This window comes from Kogia breviceps, chromosome 4 (genome assembly GCF_026419965.1).
Source record: "Kogia breviceps isolate mKogBre1 chromosome 4, mKogBre1 haplotype 1, whole genome shotgun sequence".
In the NCBI taxonomy this organism is placed as follows: Eukaryota; Metazoa; Chordata; class Mammalia; order Artiodactyla; family Physeteridae; genus Kogia; species Kogia breviceps.
In genome coordinates, this window is record NC_081313.1 from 17,832,817 (window position 1) to 17,855,383 (window position 22,567).

General features: G+C 35.4%; 1 protein-coding gene across 8 annotated transcripts in view; it reads right to left on the reverse strand.

The window, feature by feature from the left end:
- The window catches only part of CDH12 (cadherin 12), a 1,002,553-nt gene that overhangs the window by 75,891 nt on the left and 904,095 nt on the right, over positions 1-22,567 (reverse strand). For 7 of the 8 annotated variants that reach the window (XM_067030820.1, XM_067030821.1, XM_067030824.1 and 4 more), the window contains 2 exons: positions 15,542-15,661; positions 4,295-4,462 (listed from right to left, as the gene is read on the reverse strand). In XM_067030820.1, the coding sequence (XP_066886921.1) occupies positions 4,295-4,462; positions 15,542-15,661 (288 nt within the window). The remainder of the gene's footprint in view (positions 1-4,294; positions 4,463-15,541; positions 15,662-22,567) is intronic. The other variant, XM_067030826.1, reaches the window with a different exon arrangement.

The window sequence follows — 22,567 nt, forward strand, 5'->3', positions numbered from 1 at the left end:
ATGACTAAGAATTTGTCGTAAAATAAATATTAGTGTCTTATTTTCTGCATTCGAATCCATTTACCATACAGTTCTCTTAAATGCTTATTATATTGAAAAAGAAAGGAAGAAGAAGCAAACACTTCTTTACGTTTCCTACAAATTATCCCTCTTTATGTAAACTATGAAGGGCTTTATTTCACCTAAGTTGTTTTCTTATTCATTACAAAACTATTACACAGAAGAGACAAGTGAGAGAAGTATTTTGCCTAATGTGAATTAACCACATCACTTAATTGATTTGATCTCATAATGTATAATTTAGATCAGCTTGTTAGATGGTTTTGTCATTTAAAATTCAAGTAATGGAAACCATCAGCATTTTGCTGTAGCTTATTATGACAGATGGAAATTCTCTCTGGATGTCCTCGATTATCATAGATGGAAGCTATACGACTATATGTAGAAGATTTTACAAGGAAAATATTTTGTTTTTATATGACTGCAGGTAGAGCTCTTTTAACATGCCTGATATTATTTCTATTTCTGAAACATCATTTCCTCCTTTGTGAACAGTTCTCTCTGTAGGACTTTTGGGGCAAAACACAGGCATTAAAGGCAAATTGCCTTTTAAGAGGGAAAGTGATAAAAAGTTCTGCAGTCCCTTCATAAGATTAGGTCTTGGGTTCTCCTACCTAGGAGCTGTTTGATCTTGGACAAGTTACTTAACTTGTATTAATAATATACTCTTGTTCTTTTATTTCTAAAATTGAGAAAATACTATACAGTCATTGTAAAACTAAATGGGAATATATATGCAAATCATTTTGCATAATGCTTGACACATGGTAACTTATTAGTAAATATCATTGTCACCATCATCAAATGAAATTGGCAGGAAATTCTGACGCCTCAGGAACCATCTATTTTGCAACAGTAAAATAGCAAACTATTTACACTTGCAGCCTACAAATGGCCATGACATTTCATTTTATTTTCATTTCTAACAGATTTATAGAAGGAAATGGATGGAAATGGGTGCTTAACAATGTCACACATGCATATGTACACACACAAAGCCAAAACGAATTATGATTAGTAAATTTTAAGAAATTATCTTGTGGGGCTTCCCTGGTGGCGCAGCGGTTGACAGTCCTCCTGCCGATGCAGAGGACACGGGTTCGTGCCCCGGTCTGGGAAGATCCCACATGCCACGGAGCGGCTGGGCCGGTGAGCCGTGGCCGCTGAGCCTGCACGTCCAGAGCCTGTGCTCCGCAGTGAGAGGCCCGCGTACCGCAAAAAAAAAAAAAAAAAAAAAAAAATTATCTTGTGCATTTTGAAGCAATGAAAAAAATGTAGCTCCATGAAGTTCATCTGAAGGAAGACTTTTTTTTTCAGCATAACTGCTTAACAGACAGGAACAAATATAGCTAGCTGTGGGAAATTCTCTTGTTAAGCTATATTATGTATGAAATATTTGTTTTCTTGACTTTTACATTCAAAAGTTATTATTTCAGTTTGTCATTTCATATTTTCAGTTTAATTGATCCATGTGAGAAATATTCCTGCAGAAAGAGCACTGGCTTCTAAAGAGGTGGCTTTTCTGTTTATAAATGTATTCTGTCTTTTTCCTCTGAAGGAGATAATTCAAAATGACAGTACAGTAAAAAGGGCTTGACACAAAGGCATGTAAGATTTCAAGAGGATTAATTTTTTATTCATGAAAAATGTGAAAACTCTCTTCTTTCTGATGATTCAAAAATATCTCTCACCTATTATACTTTCAGGCTATAGTTCGAATATGCATGTAACACAAGAAGAAAATAATTAGATCACAGTGATCTATTTGGTATATTCCTTCTACTCTCTCATTTCTGTTTATGATGACAATTCAGCCTATGTCATATGACATTTTTGCAGACGTGTCTAAAATATATGCTTTCAGAGTGGCAGGTAAAAGAAAAGAATATCTTTTCATTTTCATATGTTAGACTAGAAGAAACGAACTTTAGAATCAAAGAAAAGCCTTTGCCAGTTTTGTTGATCTTGGGCAAGTTAATCTAAGTCTCAGTTTTCTTAACAGTAAAATGTGGAAAATAAAGATCTCAGAGTGTTTCTGAGGAAAGGAAATACGAAAATGATAAAGTTCGTGACACAGCATGAAAATGCTCTAAAAGTTCAAATGCCCTTAACCCCATAATCTTTCCTAGTGGGTCTCATCTAGTTACGCTTAGATCCACAGATTCAACTTCAAATAAATTCCAAACAAGCCTGCTGCTTTGTACAGATTCTTTTCACTAGATAAGATCTGGAATTGATCTTCCTGTCTCCCTGGGACCTGAGCATGCCATCTTGGTTCCCTAACCATACTCTAGTTTCTCTCCCATTAAGATATTTTCATTTCTTTGTTGCACTCCAGCCTATTTGTCTGGATGGCTGTTCAAACTTTTGCAAATTACCCTTCATCCATACCCAGAAGTTGTTTCCTTCCACTGGTTGAGTTTTATACTCTTCATCTGAAAAACCTCACTATCATCCTTGTGAATAAGAATACTGACACTCCTAGGAAGATCTCTGCTATTTCTTATACTCTAAACTGAACATATTTTTTTTATGCACAAATCCAAAACAGAATTCAAATGTACAATGTCACCTTTTATGTAAAAGTAGAACAATCTTTCAAACTAGTCTCTTCTATTAGCTATTACAGATTGCCACATATAAGCAGTAAAATTGTTAAAAATCAGTCTTTTTGTGGTGGGAACATGTTCTTTATTAATGCCATATTCTAGAGAATCAAATGCATTATTTCTTTCTCCTTTGAAATATTTATTTATATTTTTTGTTTCCCTGAATAGAAAGCAAGGAAAGTGTTGCTCTAGGACTCTGTGTTATTAGTCATAACCTATTATTTACTAGCCATTTGTCATATACCTCCCAGTTGCTAAAGTATGATGATTTCTAATTGTCACTTTTATAACATTTGTTCAGTACCCTGACTTTCTGATCACTAAGTAAGGGTATTTCCATAAGAAAATATAGGTTGATAATTTTAAGAAAAAAATGACAAAGTAGTAAATACAGAAAACCACACAGCTAAAGGAATAAAATATCCATTTAGTTAAATATTCTCATTGTTTTATACTTTAGTAGATAAACTCAAATTCTCCTGGAGTTAGAAGGAGAAAATGATGTGCTTTATTTTGTTTTTTAAAGCCGTTCATGCGGGCTTCCCTGGTGGCGCAGTGGTCGAGAATCTGCCTGCCAATGCAGGGGACACGAGTTCGAGCCCTGGTCTGGGAAGATCCCACATGCCGCGGAGCAACTAGGCCTGTGCGCCACAACTACTGAGCCTGCGCATCTGGAGCCTGTGCTCCGCAATAAAAGAGGCCACGACAACGAGAGGCCCGCGCACCACGATGAAGAGTAGCCCCCGCTCGCCACAACTAGAGAAAGCCCTCGCACAGAAATGAAGACCCAACACACCCAAAAATAAATAAATAAATTAAAAAAAAAAAAAAAGCTGTTCATGCAAATGAGTGTCTAGTGACTTCATCAAATTACTTATATAAGCAATGGAAGAAACAGTTTCTGTATTCTAAATCCTAACACTGAACCATGATCCTTGAAAACGTACCAGGTACATAATCGAACAGGTACTTATCGGCGTTAAATGTAATAGTGCAAAAGAAAACTGGATGTAACACAAGTGAGAAGTATTCATTTTCAATAAGAAATATAGAGTTACAGAGAAGATATAGGTGTGAATTATTCTATTATCATAGAAAGTGCAGCAATTTTCACCTACTGCAAAACTAAAATAAAATACAACTAAAGTAGAGAAATAGCATCACTGCAATGTCATCTGATATCTCCAGGGAAGTATACAGAAATGATTCAACACATATAATTGATAAAGTGAAGGCAGAAAATTGTATGCTAATTATATGATACAACAAATAGTACAGTGGCATATATGTCATAAATCTTAAATTACATTGTACTTTTCATATTTATATTACTTTTTCAACTAGTAAGAAATTAGACAAGATCCCAACCTATTGTGAATATTTTACTTTTATAAGAATTGGTAACATGATTCGTACAATTATTGACTCATTTATATATTTTTTCTATTAAAATCACACTATGCATGATTCTAATGGAAAAATGTAATTCTGAGGACATTTTTAGCTTCTGCTTCCTAAAGACAAAAAGTGTCTGGAAAATTATTACAATTCCTGTAAAATTCAATGAAATGTAAGACATTTTTTAAAAAGCTGCACTGATTTCGACTTAACAGGAAAGAACATACTTTTTGGGAATCGAGGTGGATTGTCATTGACATCTGTTAGGGTGATGTTGACTATTGTCGTTCCAGCTAACCCTCCCAGTTGTCCGCCCATATCCTTGGCTTGGATGAGGACTTGGTATTGTTCTTTGACTTCCCTGTCCATGTTTGGCAAAGCTGTTCTAATAACACCTTAAGGGGGGGAAAAATAAAAGATAAATATCACAAACGGTGAGTTTTCCAAAATAAAATAGTCCACAACAAGAAAATGATTCTATCTAGATGCATTAGCAAAAAAACATGCTAACGAATATTCTGTGTATTAAAAAGTGAGACACTCAAAACATCCAATGGTTAGGATATAATTAAACAGATTGTGGTAATAGCCATATAGTGAAATGCTGTGCAGCATTGTGGAATATGGTTAAGGAACAATGTATTGGCTCTAAAAGAGGGTCATCATTCACTAAGTCAAGCAAGTTAGACATAATTTATACAGAATGCTCCTACCTTTAAAAAAGAATTAAATTGTTAGACAATATGTATTTTAGATATATAGTAAAACAATTATATGGTTACACTGAAGGTGAGATTTCTAAAGAATGACATCTTCTTCATTCTTATCTACTTTGGGGGATACATATATATTATTTTGCTTCTTTGAACACTTGAATATCTCCTTTGTATATTTTATTTTGTCTTTCAGGATTCCTCTTACTTATATTAGCCACAGGTTTTTTTACTTAGATCTTATTAAGCTTTGTCATTGCAAGGATTTTGTCTCTCTTGTCACCAAGTTACTATACTACAACCTCTAATGGAGTGCTGGTCATTTAGAAAAAACTCAATAAGAAAGTGTTTGACCATCTGACTAGTTGAATGACTGGCTAAATGAAGGAAGGCATCGATAAATTATTTATTTATGTATTAATTTATTTTTGATGTGGACCACTTTTTAAGTCTTTATTGAATTTGTTACAATATTGCTTCTGTTTTATGTTTTGGTGTTTTGGCCACGAGGCATGTGGTATCTTAGCTCCCTGACCAGGGATTGAACCCGCACCCCTTGCACTGGAAGGCGAAGTCTTAACCACTGGACCTCCAGGGAAGTCCCTATAAATAATTGATAATCATGAATCATGATATATGTGCATATTTACATAGCCTACTCATTTTCTGTTCTTGTGTTTGAGTGTAGAACTAATTTATATTTATATTTATTCATAGTGTAACAACTAAAACCTTCTGGATTTATTGCAGGTAAATTGTGAATAAATTTTATAACAAATTCCCATCTCTACCTAATGATTTTAGGGAGCGATTGCAGAAAATTTGTCTTAAACCCATGTGTCTTTGATATTATTTCTTAAATAATAAGGCACATATGAATAACAAATTTAATATCAATTGTCAACACAAAATATAGAATCCTAAGCACAAACTGAATATACATCCTTATTTTATCTATACTTCCCTACTGCTGAATTCAGACTTAACTGCAATTGAAATTTCTTTTGGCCCTTGGCAGGAAATTTTTGCAAAAAAGCCAAGTTCCATTTTTTGCTCCTGCCGTTTTATTCATGCACTGCTACTGACACCCTTTTACTTCAATCTGTTTGTCCTTTCTTCAGCTTGGATTTCTGATGTTTCATTTCCAATGTCTTAACTGAGATTCTTCATCTCTGCATCTTTGTGACCTGGTCCTACATGCCTTAAGCTACATGACTTCTGCCTGCCTTATAATATTTATATTTTCTAGATAAATGCCTGGGTTTAATTCATACTCATGCTGTATTTTCCTGTTGTTGACCAGATTTATCTTTACTCAATTCATTTCCAATAAATATATTTCTTACTCTACTCAATTTCTGGTATGAAAATTTTCAATATAGTTTACAAATATAAGTTTGATCTGTAAATTTTATGATGTATGTATACATATGTAAAACATTGATTCTATGAAAAAGAGAGCAAATAAGCATTGTCAGACTTATTTAAGACTAGAGATGTTTTCTGATGATTTGATATAATTGTCATCAATACCCCTAACTGCCCTGCACTCCTCCTCCATTTTGTGTCTGATAGGTGATCTAGCTGCCGCTTTCAGCCATCCTTTTAGTTTAATGCTGCCTTTGGGAGACTGTATGTTAGAATTTAGAGAGGAAAGGCTTGTGTATGTAGTTTCAAAGGAAATCTCCTCTGATGACCTTGATGTGCTTCCCCTTCCCGCCACCATTTTCATTAGGAGCCACTGTCCCAGAGAAACAACATACGGCATTTCTAGAATTTTTTTAGAGTTGAATCTGGAGAATCAGGCAGACAACAAAATTCACTGTGAGTAGAGAATCCTTAAATACTGTGGCCTATTGAAAAAACCTAGAGGGGTTGGGGTGGGCGGGGAATCTCCTATTCAAAAAGTTACTCTTCTTATGGCCACTGGTTGTTTCTATACTTCTAACATTTAAAACCAAACAAATGAAAATGGATTGCCTGGTCTTGAGCAAGGAGGAAACTTGAAGAGGACTGGACTAAAGTGCTTCCATAGTAAAATGTAACCAGCTGAAGGAAATGCTACATTCTGTCACTTCAGATCTTAGATTTAGGTTCAAGTATCCATCTCTATTTTTCAGTATTTGTATATAAAGATAGAGCAACAACCTTGTATGATAATAGTTTAAGATTAAAAAGAAAAAACGTGCATTTTATAAAACAGTATAAATACTCCACAGATACTCCACAGTAGTGATACCACAAACTTTAATCAATTTGAAATAATTATGAAATAAATCCTATTTTTTGGAAAAAAAAAAGAGTAGATAAGCAAGTTTACATTGAATACTGGTATGGTCTTGTACCTGATGAAGTTTCCAACATATGCTAGATAATTAGAGAAAAATTAAGAATGAGAAAAATAGATTTTATTTCTGCCAATATGAATGGAAATATATGGTTGAGAGAGTTATAACCTTAAATTAAGGTTATAAAACCTTATAGTACCAAAGGATACTAATCTGCCAGGGGATATATTCTCCCTTTGCAATCACCTTGGTGTTACAGGCAAGTCCCTTAGTTTTGGTGGATCTCAGCTTATTTTGTAAAAATGGGTTAGATATGCTGATGAAAACTTTTTGAGATGAAAATAATGCAATACTATATATGAAAAATCATGAAATATTACATGTGAGAATCGACGATTTGGTTTTATCTGATTTTTTTCTTGAATTGAGTGCTGAACTGCAGGATTGAAACATAGGACAGTAGATTCAGTCAACACTTGTACTAAAATATATGTTTCATTCAGGCACTGTTCTTAACTTTCAGGGTATAAATGGTGAAGGCACTTCCAGCTGCCCCTCCAATTCCACTATATATACTTTTCTAGACTTCTCCCTGCTCTCTGGTTTCTTGCCCTGGGCTTCTTGACAGGAGATTAGATGGTAGAAGGAGAATGAGGTTGGGTTTTTCTTTCCATGGATCCCCCACATTCCATTTCACACTCTCTCCCGCCATGGTCTCTGCCTGTGTCTCTGGAACACCCTCATTCCTTCAACCCCAGTGTGGTAACTGCATCCACTTCTTATTTCTTCTCCAGATTTGGCCTTATCCCTTATGGTTTCCTTACAATCTGCTTACACTTTAATAAAGAGTCCTTTTATTAAACTAATCTCAAATTGCCCAACTGGGTATCATCTGTTTTCATCTGGGAAAATAATTGATAGAGTCTCTGTATAAGGTTCCTTCATGGAATGTACATTTAATGGGTATACACCACTGTAAAGTGGTGAGGAGGTCATAAAGAAGCTCTTAAATGATCAAGCTAATTTCAGATGGTGATTGGTGTTCTGAGGAAAATGAAAGAAAGTCCTCTTGAAAGTAGTATCAGAAATGTCCTCTCTGAGGAAAGACTGCAATCCCAGAGAAGTGGAAAAGGCCGACTTAGAAAGAACCCAGGGAGGAGTATCCCAGGGACGAAAAGGAGGAGAGCACTACTTCTTCAAAGTATACAAGAATGGAACTTGGAGGTCGATGTGGCTGCAGCGTACCACTGTTGGGAGGGATGGTATAAAATAAGGCCACAGAGTGGAAGAGAAGTGAGATAGTGGTTTTCAAAGATAAATAAACTCTCTGGGAAGGCATCTTGAAAATCAACAAGTAAGACTACATCAAACTAAAAAGCTTCTGCATGGCAAAAGGAATAATAGACAAAAATGAAAAGGCAACCTGTGGAATGGGATAAACTATTTGCAAATCAGATATCTGCTAAGGAGTTAATATCGATAACATAAAAGAACTCATGCAACTCAATAACAAACAAAAAAAATCTTACTTAAAAATGGGCAGAGAAACCAAATAGAAATTTTTCCAGAGAAGTCATACAAATGGCCAGTAGTTACATGAAAGAGTGCTTGACATCAATAATCGTCAGGGAAATGTACATACATCAAAATTACAATGAGATACATATCACCTCATGATTTTTAGTATGGCTGTTATCAATAAGTTAAGAGCAAGAGATAAAAAGTATTGGCAAGGATGTGGAGCAAAGAGAACCTTTGTGCACTGTTAGTAGGGATGTAAATTGGTATAGCCATTATGGAAAATAGTATGGAGGTTACCTAAAAAAAAGTAAAAAATAGAGCTACCATATGATCCAGCAATTCCACTTCTGAGTATGTATCAAGAGGAAGTGAAAACAAGATCTTGAAGAGATACCTGTGCTCCATGTTCATTGCAGCATTATTCAGAGTAGCCAAGATATGAAAATAACAGAAGTGTCCATCAACAGATGATTGGATAAAAAAGGTGTGATATAATGGAATATAATTCAATAATTAAGACGTGAGAATGAAAAAAAAATCCTGCCATTTGCAACAACATAGATGAAACTTGAGGACATTATGTTAAATGAAATAAGTCAGACAGAGAAAGACAAAAAGTCTATGATATCACTTATATGTAGACTCTGAAACAGCTGAACTTATAGAAACAGAGTAGGTTGGTGGCTACCAGGGGCGGTGGAGTGGGGGAAATGGGGAGATTCTGGTCAAAAGGCACCAACTTATAGTTATAAGGTGGATGGGTTATAAGGATAGAATGTATATCACGGTGATTACAGTTAATGTTACTGTATTATATACTGGAAAGTTGCTAAGAGAGTAGTTCTTAAAAGCTCTTACCGTGGAAAGGAAATGGTAATTCTGTGACCTGATGGAAGGGTGGCTAACACTATGGTGGTGATCATTCTGCAATATATAAGGTGTATCAAATCAGCACGTTGTATTCCACTTACTTACACAGCGCCATACACCAATTATATCCCAATAAAGCTGGGAAAATGCAAATTATTAATGTGAGACTATTCAGATAGATCAGGAGGATGGATCGATAGAGATAGGTAGAGATAGATACAGAAAGGTAGAATGAACAATGGATGAATGGCTGCATTCTCCATTCACTGAGGATTAGAGTCCAGAGGAGACCTAGACCACTAGTCTGTTCTCTAAAGAGCAGTCACAGTGGTTAGGTCTGAGCCTGAAGCAGTCACAGAGCCCCTCCAATCAGAAATCCTCAGAGATTGTCCAGGTCGCTCAGATTAAAGACCTCACATAATCTCCATCTACCTACTCCCCGATCTTAACTCTCTGATCTTATCTTCCACAACTCCCTCCTTTGTTCATTAGAGCTTTGTACCCTCTCTTCCCTCTGCTGGAAATGTTCTTTCCAAGACGTAACCATAAACAGCTGCTCTACTTCCTTCATATCTGTCAACAAAGTCATCTTCATAGGACCGTATTGGTCATTCTAACTAAAATTCTATACTGAATTAGTTTCCTACTGCTTCTGTAATAGATGTTTTTTTAAAGCTAGTACATTCTTCAGCTTTATTAAAAATATGGTGTTCATGACTACACAGATAAGGTGTATAATTTTTTAAAAAACTGTTGCCAATAATGTATTTTGAGGACAAGAAGAGTTCTCAGGTTATCTTGGGTAGGAAGAAAACTTAAAGACAGTATGGTCTGGCTTTGCACCTATAACATGCCTTAACTATTCTTTAAGATTTAGAAGTCACTTCCCCAAAAGTTCTTTTCTCAGGAGTTTCCCCGCTCTCGTGAGTCTATATCTAATGCCCAGTAGTCATACTATGTATCATGGAGTGGTATCCCAGAAAACCCAAATGTAATCTTCTGAGGACCTGATGTCCTCCCCCGAGTAGATGGGGATCTGTTTGAGGATCGGCTTGATGCACCTCAGTATCCTGGTAGCACAGGACCTGCCAGGTCATTGGTTATAAATAAATGTGCATCAATTTATCCAGATCCAGGAAATCCATACCCAAATCCAGCACCACTGGCTTATCACTCATTACCTGCTTTAACTCTTCCAGTAATATAAAGCTCACAATCTCATGAGGTGCCTGCCCCTCTTATTTATGGACAATCATTAGCATCTTTTATTCTTAATGAAACCAAAATTCTTTCTTCCTGCAATTCATGCCATTGATAGCCCTCTGGAGCAGCAGAGAATACAGCTAGCTCCTCTTCTACACGACAGCTCTACAACTTCCGAAAGGCATGTATCACACCCCCCTGGAGTATCTTCCTTCCAAGACCAAATAGTCTTAGTTCCATCTGCAGATGTGTGCATTCCATGGTTTCTAAAATAAGGCAAGTGGAGTTCACACAGAGTTCTCGTGAAGTGTGACAAGGCAGAATACAAGGAAACCATTGTCTGCGGTACATTTTTAGTCATGTAATTTTACTGCATATATGTAAAATATTACAAAAGTGGTAACGGCACGTGTTGTCTAATCTTAATAATTGTCTATTTCCTATTTCACTCTTGAAGAAAAAAAGAGCTTCTGTCTTTATCTCACCAGCACTGACTCTAAATCCTGTAAGACTTTTCTCTGAATTAAAGTCAAAGGCATGCTCAGGCCATAAAACATTGTAAATATGTACACAGTCGTTTATATAAAGAATTAGCTCAAAATATAAAGTCTGACCCATGCTTTAATTTTACTATGGGGCTTTAAAACACTAACACATTTTTTTTTTTTTAAAGACTGAAAAGAATAAATATCAGTCAGGGTGGATGATGTTTTATTGGGGAAGTAAGCTTGAAGATAATCATCTCTAATCAAAAGGTGATAATCGAACTAAAAATCTTGAGAAAGTGTCAGTTCTCTTAGCACTTCATCAGATTTCCCAAACAGAAGCTAGGACAGAATCATAGAGCATGAAATATCAGGAGAGTGGATAAAAGAAAAAAAGAAAGTAACTCATGCATGCAATCCCATTCTCATTCAATTGTTTGCATATGAATCTTAAAAATGCGCATGTAAATACATAACATAAAGACTTATAGATATGCACTTTTGACAGTGCACATAAACAAAAAGACACTGATGAAAAAGTTCTGGAGATGGATGGTGGTGATAGTTACACAATGTGAACGTACATAATGTCCCTGAATAGTACACTTAAAATGGTTAAAATAGCAAAATTTCTGTTATATATATTTTACCATGACAGAACAATTTAAAGTTTATAGATTTTTTAAAATGTTGAGATAAAATAGTATTATCAATATAATGCTTTCTCAGATAGAGCTCAAATTATTTAGAAAAACCAACATATCATCACCACATGATACACCAAATAGCAATTTCTAGTTATCCAACTCAGACTAGATTTTTTTTTTTTTTTTTTTTGCGGTAAGCGGGCCTTTCACTGCTGTGGCCTCTCCCGCTGCAGAGCACAGGCTCCGGACGCGCAGGCTCAGCGGCCATGGCTCACGGGCCCAGCCGCTCCGCGGCATGTGGGATCTTCCTGGACCGGGGCACGAACCCACGTCCCCTGCATCGGCAGGCGAACTCTCAACCACTGCGCCACCAGGGAAGCCCCAGACTAGATTTTAAAATTGTTTAGGGAAAAATTCAAATACTTTTAAAGAATTTTAAATGTAAATTAAGTCATGAGATCAATCGTTTATAATAATGTTTGTTTTCCTAAATGAAATAATTATATTATCAATGCTCTGGATATATTTAGCATCTCAATTTCATGCGTCAAATCAAATATTACAATGCCTCTTTAACATTTTATAGATTATAAGTGTTTTTCTAATGTATCATAAATATTAAGTGTAAAATATATATAATATAATATGTCAATACGACAAATATTTTAGTGTTTTATAAACATTAAGTATAATAAGGTTCAATGTTATTTAATGTTTTATAAATGTATCTACATTTCTGTTTTTTTAAATATTTAATAAACATTTGAGGCATATACATGAATGCATGCAGATTTTAAGTTACAGCAAACATTCTCTTAGGTAAGCCAAATGATTGCCAAGTTAGCCCATTTTAAAGTCAATTCGGGGCTTATTTCATAGAATGCATCAATTTATATTATTTATAAATAAACCTGCCATGTTTATACCTTGGATAGAGATGCTAGGAATGTTTGTCAAACAGCAATGTCAATGAAAACCTTTAAAAAAATGTTCTCATTCCAAACGAATACCAAATAGTTATATTTATCTCTTCATAAATACTTAGGAACCAGAAGTTTTGATGAGACTCTCCCTTTAGAAATTATTTTAAACTGGTTTCTACACTCAAATGTGGAAAATTTTAGATAATATTAGTTTTTCATGCATTTTATTTAATAACAGCAAAAGGAATCATAAAAGGAAGCTATATGGCTGGAACCAATGGGGGTTATTTCTGAGAAATTGCAATTTTCCTTGAGTTTTGATTTATTGTTATCTACCACAAGGTGATAAATTTGACAACAAGTCTTCTTAATGGTTTCTGTGCATGAAGAACTAGTTATCATTCTATTAATGAAGTGCCTCACCATCCACTGTTTTCCTGTCTAGTGGTCTGGGGCATTGTTAGTATCAAGACTTTTGTCTCCAGTGAAAATCAATACTTCAAAAAATCTATTCCATAGTTCATGCCAGAATTGTTTCACCTTCAGTTCTAAATAATAAGCATGATATAAAAATATAAATACACAATTAGAAAAGACATATTATGAATATACATACTCTTCTGTAAAATGATACTTTCTGAAGGCATTAGAATTTACCTAAAGTTGATATTGAGCAAGTGAAGTCAAGGAGAGAGCAAGTAAATCCTTCATATAATTGTCCAGTATTAATTTGACCAAAGCAATTATATTCTGTACCCACACTTTATGCTTGGATTCACCTGTGTATGATTTTTATCTTGCTTTTTTAGTTAGGTATGGTCTCAGTCTATAGTTATTTTTCCAATATTAAATCTTTGATCCTTCTTCTGCCACATTTATTCTGAGTGTATAAACTCATCTACTCTATAGAATTAATCACTGCAACTCAGTAACCGTAGCCTAATACTAAAAACCTCCCTCCTCACCAGTCTCTAGACACCTTCCTTTCTTTTTCTCCCATCCTTTCTGTCTGTGAGAAGTGCTTCTCAGCGGCTGAAGTGATCTAGGAGGCAGATATTGTCCTTACTTCTATTTCTGTTAGATTCCCAGTTATGGTAAACGTGGAAAATGTAACTGTATAAGAAAAAATAACCCATAATGTTCCCATTTGATAAAAGGATGTATAGTATCTTAGATAATCTCATTATTTGTCTATACATTTGGCCTATTGCACAAACCTTCCTAATTCCTCTGGAGCTTTGTACCATCATAAACTTCACTGAAAACTTCCCCAAACTTTTTGTCAACAATTTTCCCTTTTTTCCACAAATATATGATTTTCCCCAAGGTAAACAACAATAGTCACCACAAAACTTCCTCAATACCTATACAGCCAAACATTTTCTTCTCCTGTCTTCACTGCCTACTTCTGGAAAATTACTTACATTTTAGGTGTAATCTCCCCATTACACACTCACTCTTAACATTTGACCCCCTGGCTTTTGATCTCTGATCCTACTTCCAAACCAAAAGAGCTTCTTTGTCCTGAACCTTTCTGTATTTTCTTCAGCACTGAAGTTCCCTTCTTAAAGGACTAATGTTGTCCTTACTACAATCTATTCTTTTTTAAGTTTACAAAAGGGAGCAGCTCCCAGCCTTATTCCCTTCATTTTTTGATGGTTTCTGGCCCCTGTTGGCTTGATGAAAAGGGTGAGAAGTGAGGACAGACAGAATGGCAGGTTTAGTTGACAGAAAATTTGCTGGTTCTTTATTTTCACTTAATTGACCTTATGTTTCCAAGCAACATCCATCCATGGTTAATTATTAATTAACCTATATCTAATTGGTATTCCAGTTTCCACGCACTTCTGGGGAAGTATAAATTTTGAAATGTTTAACCCATTTGCATGTAGAGTGTCAGAAACGAATACCTTTCAAATCAGTGTAGCTCTTTAAAGATCTATTTACAAATTTTAAAAGTAACTTATTAGTCCAGTATGTTAACAGTTTATTCCATTACTTTAAACTGATGTGATAAACAGTATTGAATTTAATATGCAACATGTTATGTATGGTATAAGAGTTGATAAAACAACTGTCCTTATCGAGTTTCTGCTTTAACTGTAACACTGAGCACCTGCTTTGATCACTGGTCAGCTTGACTGGAGCTCCTTAAAAACTATCTGCACTCAAAAACAGATTCTCTAGAAACAGGGGGAACTCGTTTCATTTTAAAGGGAATACAAAATCGTCCTGCATGTTTTCCTGCCCTTTCTATACTTTCCATAGATTCTTATAGGGGCTTTGAAAACTGGAATTTCAATGGTTTGACTTGAAAACGAGACTGGCTTCAAAAACATAGACCAGAAGAATTAGTGATCTTGGGGTTTCAAGTTTGTCAGCCCTCTTCTTTCCCCTACTAGAAGCATAAGTCTATATTTTTCCAAAGTCACCATCCATAACCCTTGATAAAGATAGCAATAGAAACTCCATAATCTTGGGTTGATTAGGCCCAAAACTGAATATAATTGAACCCAACCAAGAAAAACTGAAATAAAAAGCTATTTTAGCTAGAAGAAACAAACAAACAACAAAAAACAAATATTCCTAGACTTTGGAAAATTTAAAGTAAATCATACAAAGAATTCCTAACTAACAAATTTGTACTTGGCTTATATGTGTAAAAAGGTTTATATTTATACCAAGTTCACTCTGAAAGAAATAGCTCTGCAGCAGCAAGGTAAGATCCTATCTTCCTTTGCTAGATGGGGAGCACATGGAATCTTTATTGCAGTGTTAGAATGGGAAAGGGAGGTGATAATGTTGTCTCTAATAAAAAATTTACCTGTCTTGGGATCAATAGAGAAATAAGGCTGTCCCTGAAGAATGCTGTAAACGACTCTGGCACTGTTTCCATAGGTTGGGTCATCTGCATCCGTGGCCTTGACCTGGAGCACATAAGCACCTGGAAAATAAAACCATATGATTCTAACATCTTTGTTTTATAGAGCTCAAGGTCATGTCTTCTATCTTCTGGACTCCATTTTCCTTTGGAATATGGCATTCCTTAATTCTGTGAGTATATGAAGTCACTGAGAATAACTGAACTATTATAACCAAAATTTGAGCAACAATATTAGCTGTTAGTGCAAATGATACCTATTTTAAATATCTATTTTTTAAAGCTGTGTCCATTTCCAGTAGCTGGGTCATTGACCTGAAAGTCATCACAATAGCTTTATTGATTTGTACACCAAAGAAAACATGACACCGCTTGCATTAGCTCATCTGCTTACTGTAGATGCTTTAATTGCATGATTAGTATATCAATAGAAGAGCTAAAAGGTTTTAAAGGCTTACTGAACTTTAGAGGGTGTAAGTAATTTGCAATTGCTGTCTAAAAATCAATAATTACATACTCATTTAGGAAGCCTTTAATTAGGACAGAATATTTGAGAAAATGAGGAACTGAAAATAATTGCAATTCTAGCTAGAGAAGCACCTTTATGCCTCAAGACTGAATTATTCTGTGTTCACTGACATAGGAAAACTTTAAAGACAATCCAAATTATCCATAGCTTTTCTCCTCTCTTGACACTTGGCCATATTATTTATGTACTAAGAGAAGTTGACGGGAGATTTTTTTCAGCAGTTTTGTCTTACATATTCATAGTCATAGTTAAGTCTTCCTCTAAGAACTTTTTAAATGAGTATCTCTTCTTAATGTCCATTCAGTGTTACTATTCTGAATTGAGAACAAAGTAGAATCAAAATTATCAAACTCAGTATAAGTAAAATAATATGCTGCTGATGAAGGAAGGAAACGCCTACTGAGCATAAAGGGAGTGAAATGTGCATCCGAAGTTATACAGTGGACAGAACACTCTTCATCTCTTGGAGGCATTCAATGTAACTGTCATTTGGGGGAATGCAAGATTGCTCCATTTACTCACTCAAGCTTTTTTCTTAAGACGGTGCCAACCAGGAACAAACTCAATCTTAAAGGTTTGCTCTAAAAGCTAAGAGAATGAACCATCTCTTCACCTCTAATTTTTTAGTACATGAAGTGTTAGAATGTTGAAAAAGTAAGAAATCATAACTTTCAGTAGACATTCAATGCCAAGTGCTTTATCTTAAGATGTTTTGGTGAATCCTAGTTATATCAACAGATAAAGCATATGTTTTATTACAACAGCCTTTCCCAGGAGAAGACACTACTAGAAGGAAAGTAGGGAAACTTTTTTTTTTTCACCTTACAGCTTGTGGGATCTTAGTTTCCTGACCAAGGATTGAACCTGTGTCCCCTGCAGTGGAAACTCAGAGCCCTAACCCCTGGACTACCAGGGAATTCCTGAAAGTAGGCAAACATTTCTAAGCTGTCAAGAATGATAACTGATATTATTCAACATCATCCATCATCATCATTTTCATCATTATCAACAACAATATTTGCAGCATCTTTAATAATTATTGGACAAATAAGCATTGGTAGGCATTGGGGACCTACATTAAGGATTCATCAAAAGTATGTCCTCCTTAATGATGTAAGAATGAACAGCTGAAGAGTCAATTCCCCTCTTCCCTCCCCTCTTCTAGGTAATGATTTTTTCCCCCAGAAATCACTTACCTAGATCTTCATTATCACTTCATCACACATGTGTTATACAGGTAAAGTCTACAGATATTGAATAATGCCCAATTCTAGGTATAAATATTGCAGTTGAAAAGCAGTGGGTTGTTTTACTTTGAGGCTATATTTGAAGAAAAAAGTATTATATCTTCTAGAAAGTATGTAGTAATAAATTTAATAAACTTTTATCTAATGGTCACCATATGCTCAATGCAGAATACATTTTTGCTACGTATATAGAAAAATATTTTCCAAATGCATATTAAATTCTTTATGTTAATAATTTTTAAGCTCAAATCTTAGAGTAAATTAAGAAGTATTCCCATAAGTTATAGAAACAGCAAATATGCATCATTCAATTCCACTTTTGTCCAACTCAAAAGGATCATAGGATAGCAAGAATAATGACACTTGTTTCATCCATAGTAATATCCATGATATTACAAAATTATTTACACTGAGTTACAGTGGCGATTAACTCTGGTTTAGTGAAAAAGCAGTTTCTGATGTAAGTTATTTAAGAGTTTTTGAGCTACCTCTATATGAGTTTATAAGAACACAATTAAACAGCGTTATATCAGCTTGTATTGTTTACTGGTCCACAGCTTTCACCAAACGAATGCAAAAGAGAGACTTCATACTCCTTCATTAAGAAGATGCAACTAATTGTCTGCAGCACATACATCTCCAAAGACTACCTTGGTCAGTGCTTGTATAGCACACTGGTTCCTGATACTATTAAACATTAAATACCCAAGAGGTAGGAGTGGGAGGTTGTGGTTGGGGTATGTTTGATGTCAAACAAGGAAATAATACAGTCAGTGACATCCACAGAAACTGGAGTAGTCTTCTTGTCTGTAGCCATCCTCCTGGAGTTTATTCTGTCACTCAAACCCAGGATGACAATGTAACCACTCTAAATGTTGAAGTTCAGAGAGTTTCAATTATCTCTCCTCCCTAAGTTCTATTCCATGCACATGATGTGGGTTCTGGAGCCTAGAGAAAGCAAGCCAGCTTTCTTTCATAATGCAACCACACATGGCCTACTTCTGTTTGCTCATGCAAAATGTGATATACTTTATTTGATTTCATTAAGATTAATATTCTCAATGGGGATGAATTTTAGAAATAATGACATAATGTCTGCATTTCACAATGAAAGAATTGAAGCCCAATCATGTTAAAATCATTCTTATTGATACTGAAAGTCATTCTCATACAAAATGGTAGACAGGTAGTAATAGAACTGAGCCTGACTATCTCATGATTTCAGCTAAAGTAGGCATTGATCTGTTGATTCATTCATTTCTTCTTTCAGTCAAGAAATGTTCAGTGGTCCACACCATGCACCAGGTACTATTCTCAACATACAATAAAAAATAATATGCTACTTAATTATTTTCTGTCAAACACCACTTCCAGCTTGACAGGTTTATAGTCTATGCATTTTTTTGCATTTAGGGTATTAAATAAACAAATTTACTAGAGATACATTGAAAACATAATTGGATTCTGTTGAATCTATGACCTCTTCATTTTTAAAAATTTCTCAGATGTATAAGGACATTCTATAAATTGACTATGTTCTTTGCTTTTTGTCATTGCCCTGACACTGTCTCAACTGGTTTGAATCTTCACTCTCACAACTGCAAGGCTCCAGAGCATTCTAATTGCTTCCTCTTCCAGCTCCTTTTACACAGGAGCATCAGAGTCATTTTCCTATAACATGAGACTGATTAAGTTACTCTCATTCATTTTTTAAAAAGTTAGAATTAAAAAAGAAAAAAAAAAAAACTTCGAATGGATTTTTATTCCTAATGAAAGAACATTATCTAAACTCACTGACATACTATGACTAGTATGACATGAATGGGTTTCGATGTCCCTTCCAGATTAATTTCCAACTGTGCTGCCAGGGACCCCATGCAGTCACTGTACATACTTATTTACTGTTTATCTGAGGTTTTTTCATGCCTCTGTGCTCTTGCCCAGGTGATCTTGCTGTCTGAAGGACGTTGGCTTCCACCATCTGGAGAAATCCTACTCACTCTTGCTTGATGTCCCAGCTCTACTGTCACTTCTGTGAGTCCTTGTTTTTTCTGCTCCCAAGCATAGATAGTTTGTCCACTCCTGTGTACTCCCAATAGCCTTAGTACATTTTGATTTTTTAAAACTCTACGCATCATTTGTTCTTCTCATGGAATACAGAGTCTTTTACATCAGAAGCCCTTCCATATTCATTCTTTTTTTTTTTTTTTTCTTTTTTTTTTTTTTTGTGGGCCTCTCACTGTCGTGGCCTCTCCTGTTGCGGAGCACAGGCTCCGGACGCGCAGGCCTAGCGGCCATGGCTCACGGGCTTAGTTGCTCCGCGGCACGTGGGACCTTCCCGGACCGGGGCACGATCCCGTGTCTCCTGCCTCAGCAGGCGGATTCTCAACCACTGCGCCACCAGGGAAGCCCCCATATTCATTCTTTGTACATCTAATGTCTGTCATGAATTACATCCCAAATAAATGTTTATTGGTGAATCCTTGTAATACACGCAAAATCCTAAATCCTAAATCCAAAATCCTAAATACACACAAAAGAGACAAATACAATACACAATACTTGAAATGGGCAACCTGGAAGCTAGTTATGGCCTTTAGAGATTTTTTAACACTAAACTGAGAGCTTAACTTGTCTTGAATTTCTAATGCACATCACTGTTCTCATTTAAGAAAGCAGAACCCCAAATGAGTGACATTACATTTGAAAAATCACATAAACAAGATTTAGCCACAAGTTGGAACACAAATCTGATGGAAGTCAATATACATTTATTTGCTGAATAATGTTAACCCTTCTCGGGACTGATGCATAAACAGGAAAAGAAATAAAAATATAATGCAACATATTTTCTCTTAGCTTTTGCCTTATGTATATATTGCATTATAATCAAGAAATAATATAGAGTTAAAAAGGTACAGAATGATAAATATAATACACTTTCTTTCCAAATAAGATTGGAAAATAAATGTACCTTTTATCACATAAAGAAGACATTAAGCAGCAGAGAACTGTAAAGCAGAGAGGGTTTCAGAAATGAGTCAGATAGAGGGAAGCAAATGAGGGTGTGTGCAGACATATGACATACTTTACAGGCCTAGGATACTATAAGACATTGAAACTATAATTTTAGCAGACTTTAACTACACAGTAAAATTAAACATACATGCACAGCAGGTGAGCTTACTCTTTAAGGGAACTGGGTCTTTATTAATTTTACATTAGATTTCACTGCACTGCTTATGAACACTTGTCTCTTAGCTTCCTTCTGTTGATTCTCTTTCTATAGTTGTAAATGGCTTCTCTGTCCTCTTTATCTTCAACCAGGGCTGCATATAAGACATTTACAAGGATTATTAAGAATACCAATTCCTGGGCCCTCATCAGAAAGTCTAATTTAATTATTCTTGGGTGGGCCAGGTAGCAGAAACACTTAAATCTCTGCAGATAAATCTGATGAGTAGCCATCATTGAGAAGTCCAGTCCTACACATTTTCCCTACGAGATTTCTTCAATTAGGAGAGACTGTGTTGCTTGCCATTGTGTTTGCCATCTTTGCCTCTGGAACCTTAATACCTAGGTTTGAATCCTACATCAACCACTGGCAAACTGTGAGACTGCAAGCAAATTACTTAACATCTCTGTTTTAGTTTCCTCATACCAAAAAAAAAAAGAAAAAAGAGTACTCGTTTTATAGAAGTATTAAATCAGCTAATATTTATAAAGAAAGTATAATAGTTTCCCACACAATATGTGCTATTTGGGTATATGTAAAATAAAATAAATACATATATACTCACTTTTTATTCTCCTGCATCACACAGAGGGTGACGACTCCCCAATATATACACTACTATGATTTCTGTCTTTAAGTCCCATACCTTAATATTTGAATATTGAATACTAATCTGGATTTTATCTCCTGTATGTTAGAAAAATGTGATTTTGAGATGTGGGTTTAAAATATATTAAAATGTGGGGCTTCCCTGGTGGTGCAGCGGTTGAGAATCCGCCTGCCGATGCAGGGCACACGGGTTCGTGTCCCGGTCCGGGAGGATCCCACGTGCCGCGGAGCGGCTGCACCCGTGAGCCATGGCCGCTGAGCCTGCGCGTCCGGAGTCTGTGCTCCGCAACGGGAGAGGCCACAGCAAGGAGAGGCCCGCGTACCACAAAAATAAATAAATAAATAAAATAAAAATTAAAAAATAAAGTATAAAATATATTAAAATGTGACCAAGTGGACTATGACGATATTGGGTCACTTTATTAGAGGCACGGGAATGAAGAGTTGGCCTACTTATTAAACCTGCCTGAAGTAATCAAAAATTTTAAGGATCAGAAAAGACATGCTAAAAAAATTCCTCCAGAACAGAAGTTATGCTCCCTTGAACTGTACTTCTAGGATCAGAGCAGGCAATTTGTTTTTCTCTGCCACCAACTCTGACTCTGCTCAGCCTGGCCTCACAGTATCCTCTGGCACATGTAATGCTGTGACATCAACTTGTGATTTGTTAGTCAGTCCAATGATCCAGAAGCACTCTAAGGTTATAAAACTTTCTTCCCAGATATGTCCTAAATATTTTAGACTATACATATTTACACCTTGTGATTGAAATGTACTTTGATGGAGAAGTGAATCCATTTTAATGAGCATTTTATCTCTCTGTTGTGTGCCAAGAATTCTATACCACGAACACCAATACAAATCCTAATGTCTGCTCCCAGCAACACATAACTGAACTCTGACTTCTAGTGATGGTACAATGTGGTCTCCTTTCTACTTAATGTAATTTAGAAATTATTTTCACAGAAGTTGTCATTGGGAAATTCCATAGAAATCATGATAAAATGTATGAGCTTGGAATTCATTCACTCAATGGCTCTCAGCTATAATTCAGCAAGGTTTGTATTTTTGCTGTGTAGATTTATATTCTTAAAGGATAAAGAAATTACTTCTGTTTCAAATGCATTTAGCCAAGGTACTAAGGACCAGTTAATTAGAGTTTATTTAAAACACACCCAACACACATGAAATTATTTGTTTTTGTTTGATTGGATGATTCTGCCATGTTAAGGGTAAGAGAGATCTATCTATATATGCATATATGTACTTTTGTATGTATGTAAGTATCTGCTCTATTATCTATATCTATCTTCCTAAACATTTATCACTTTATCTGGTTTTAGTAAAAG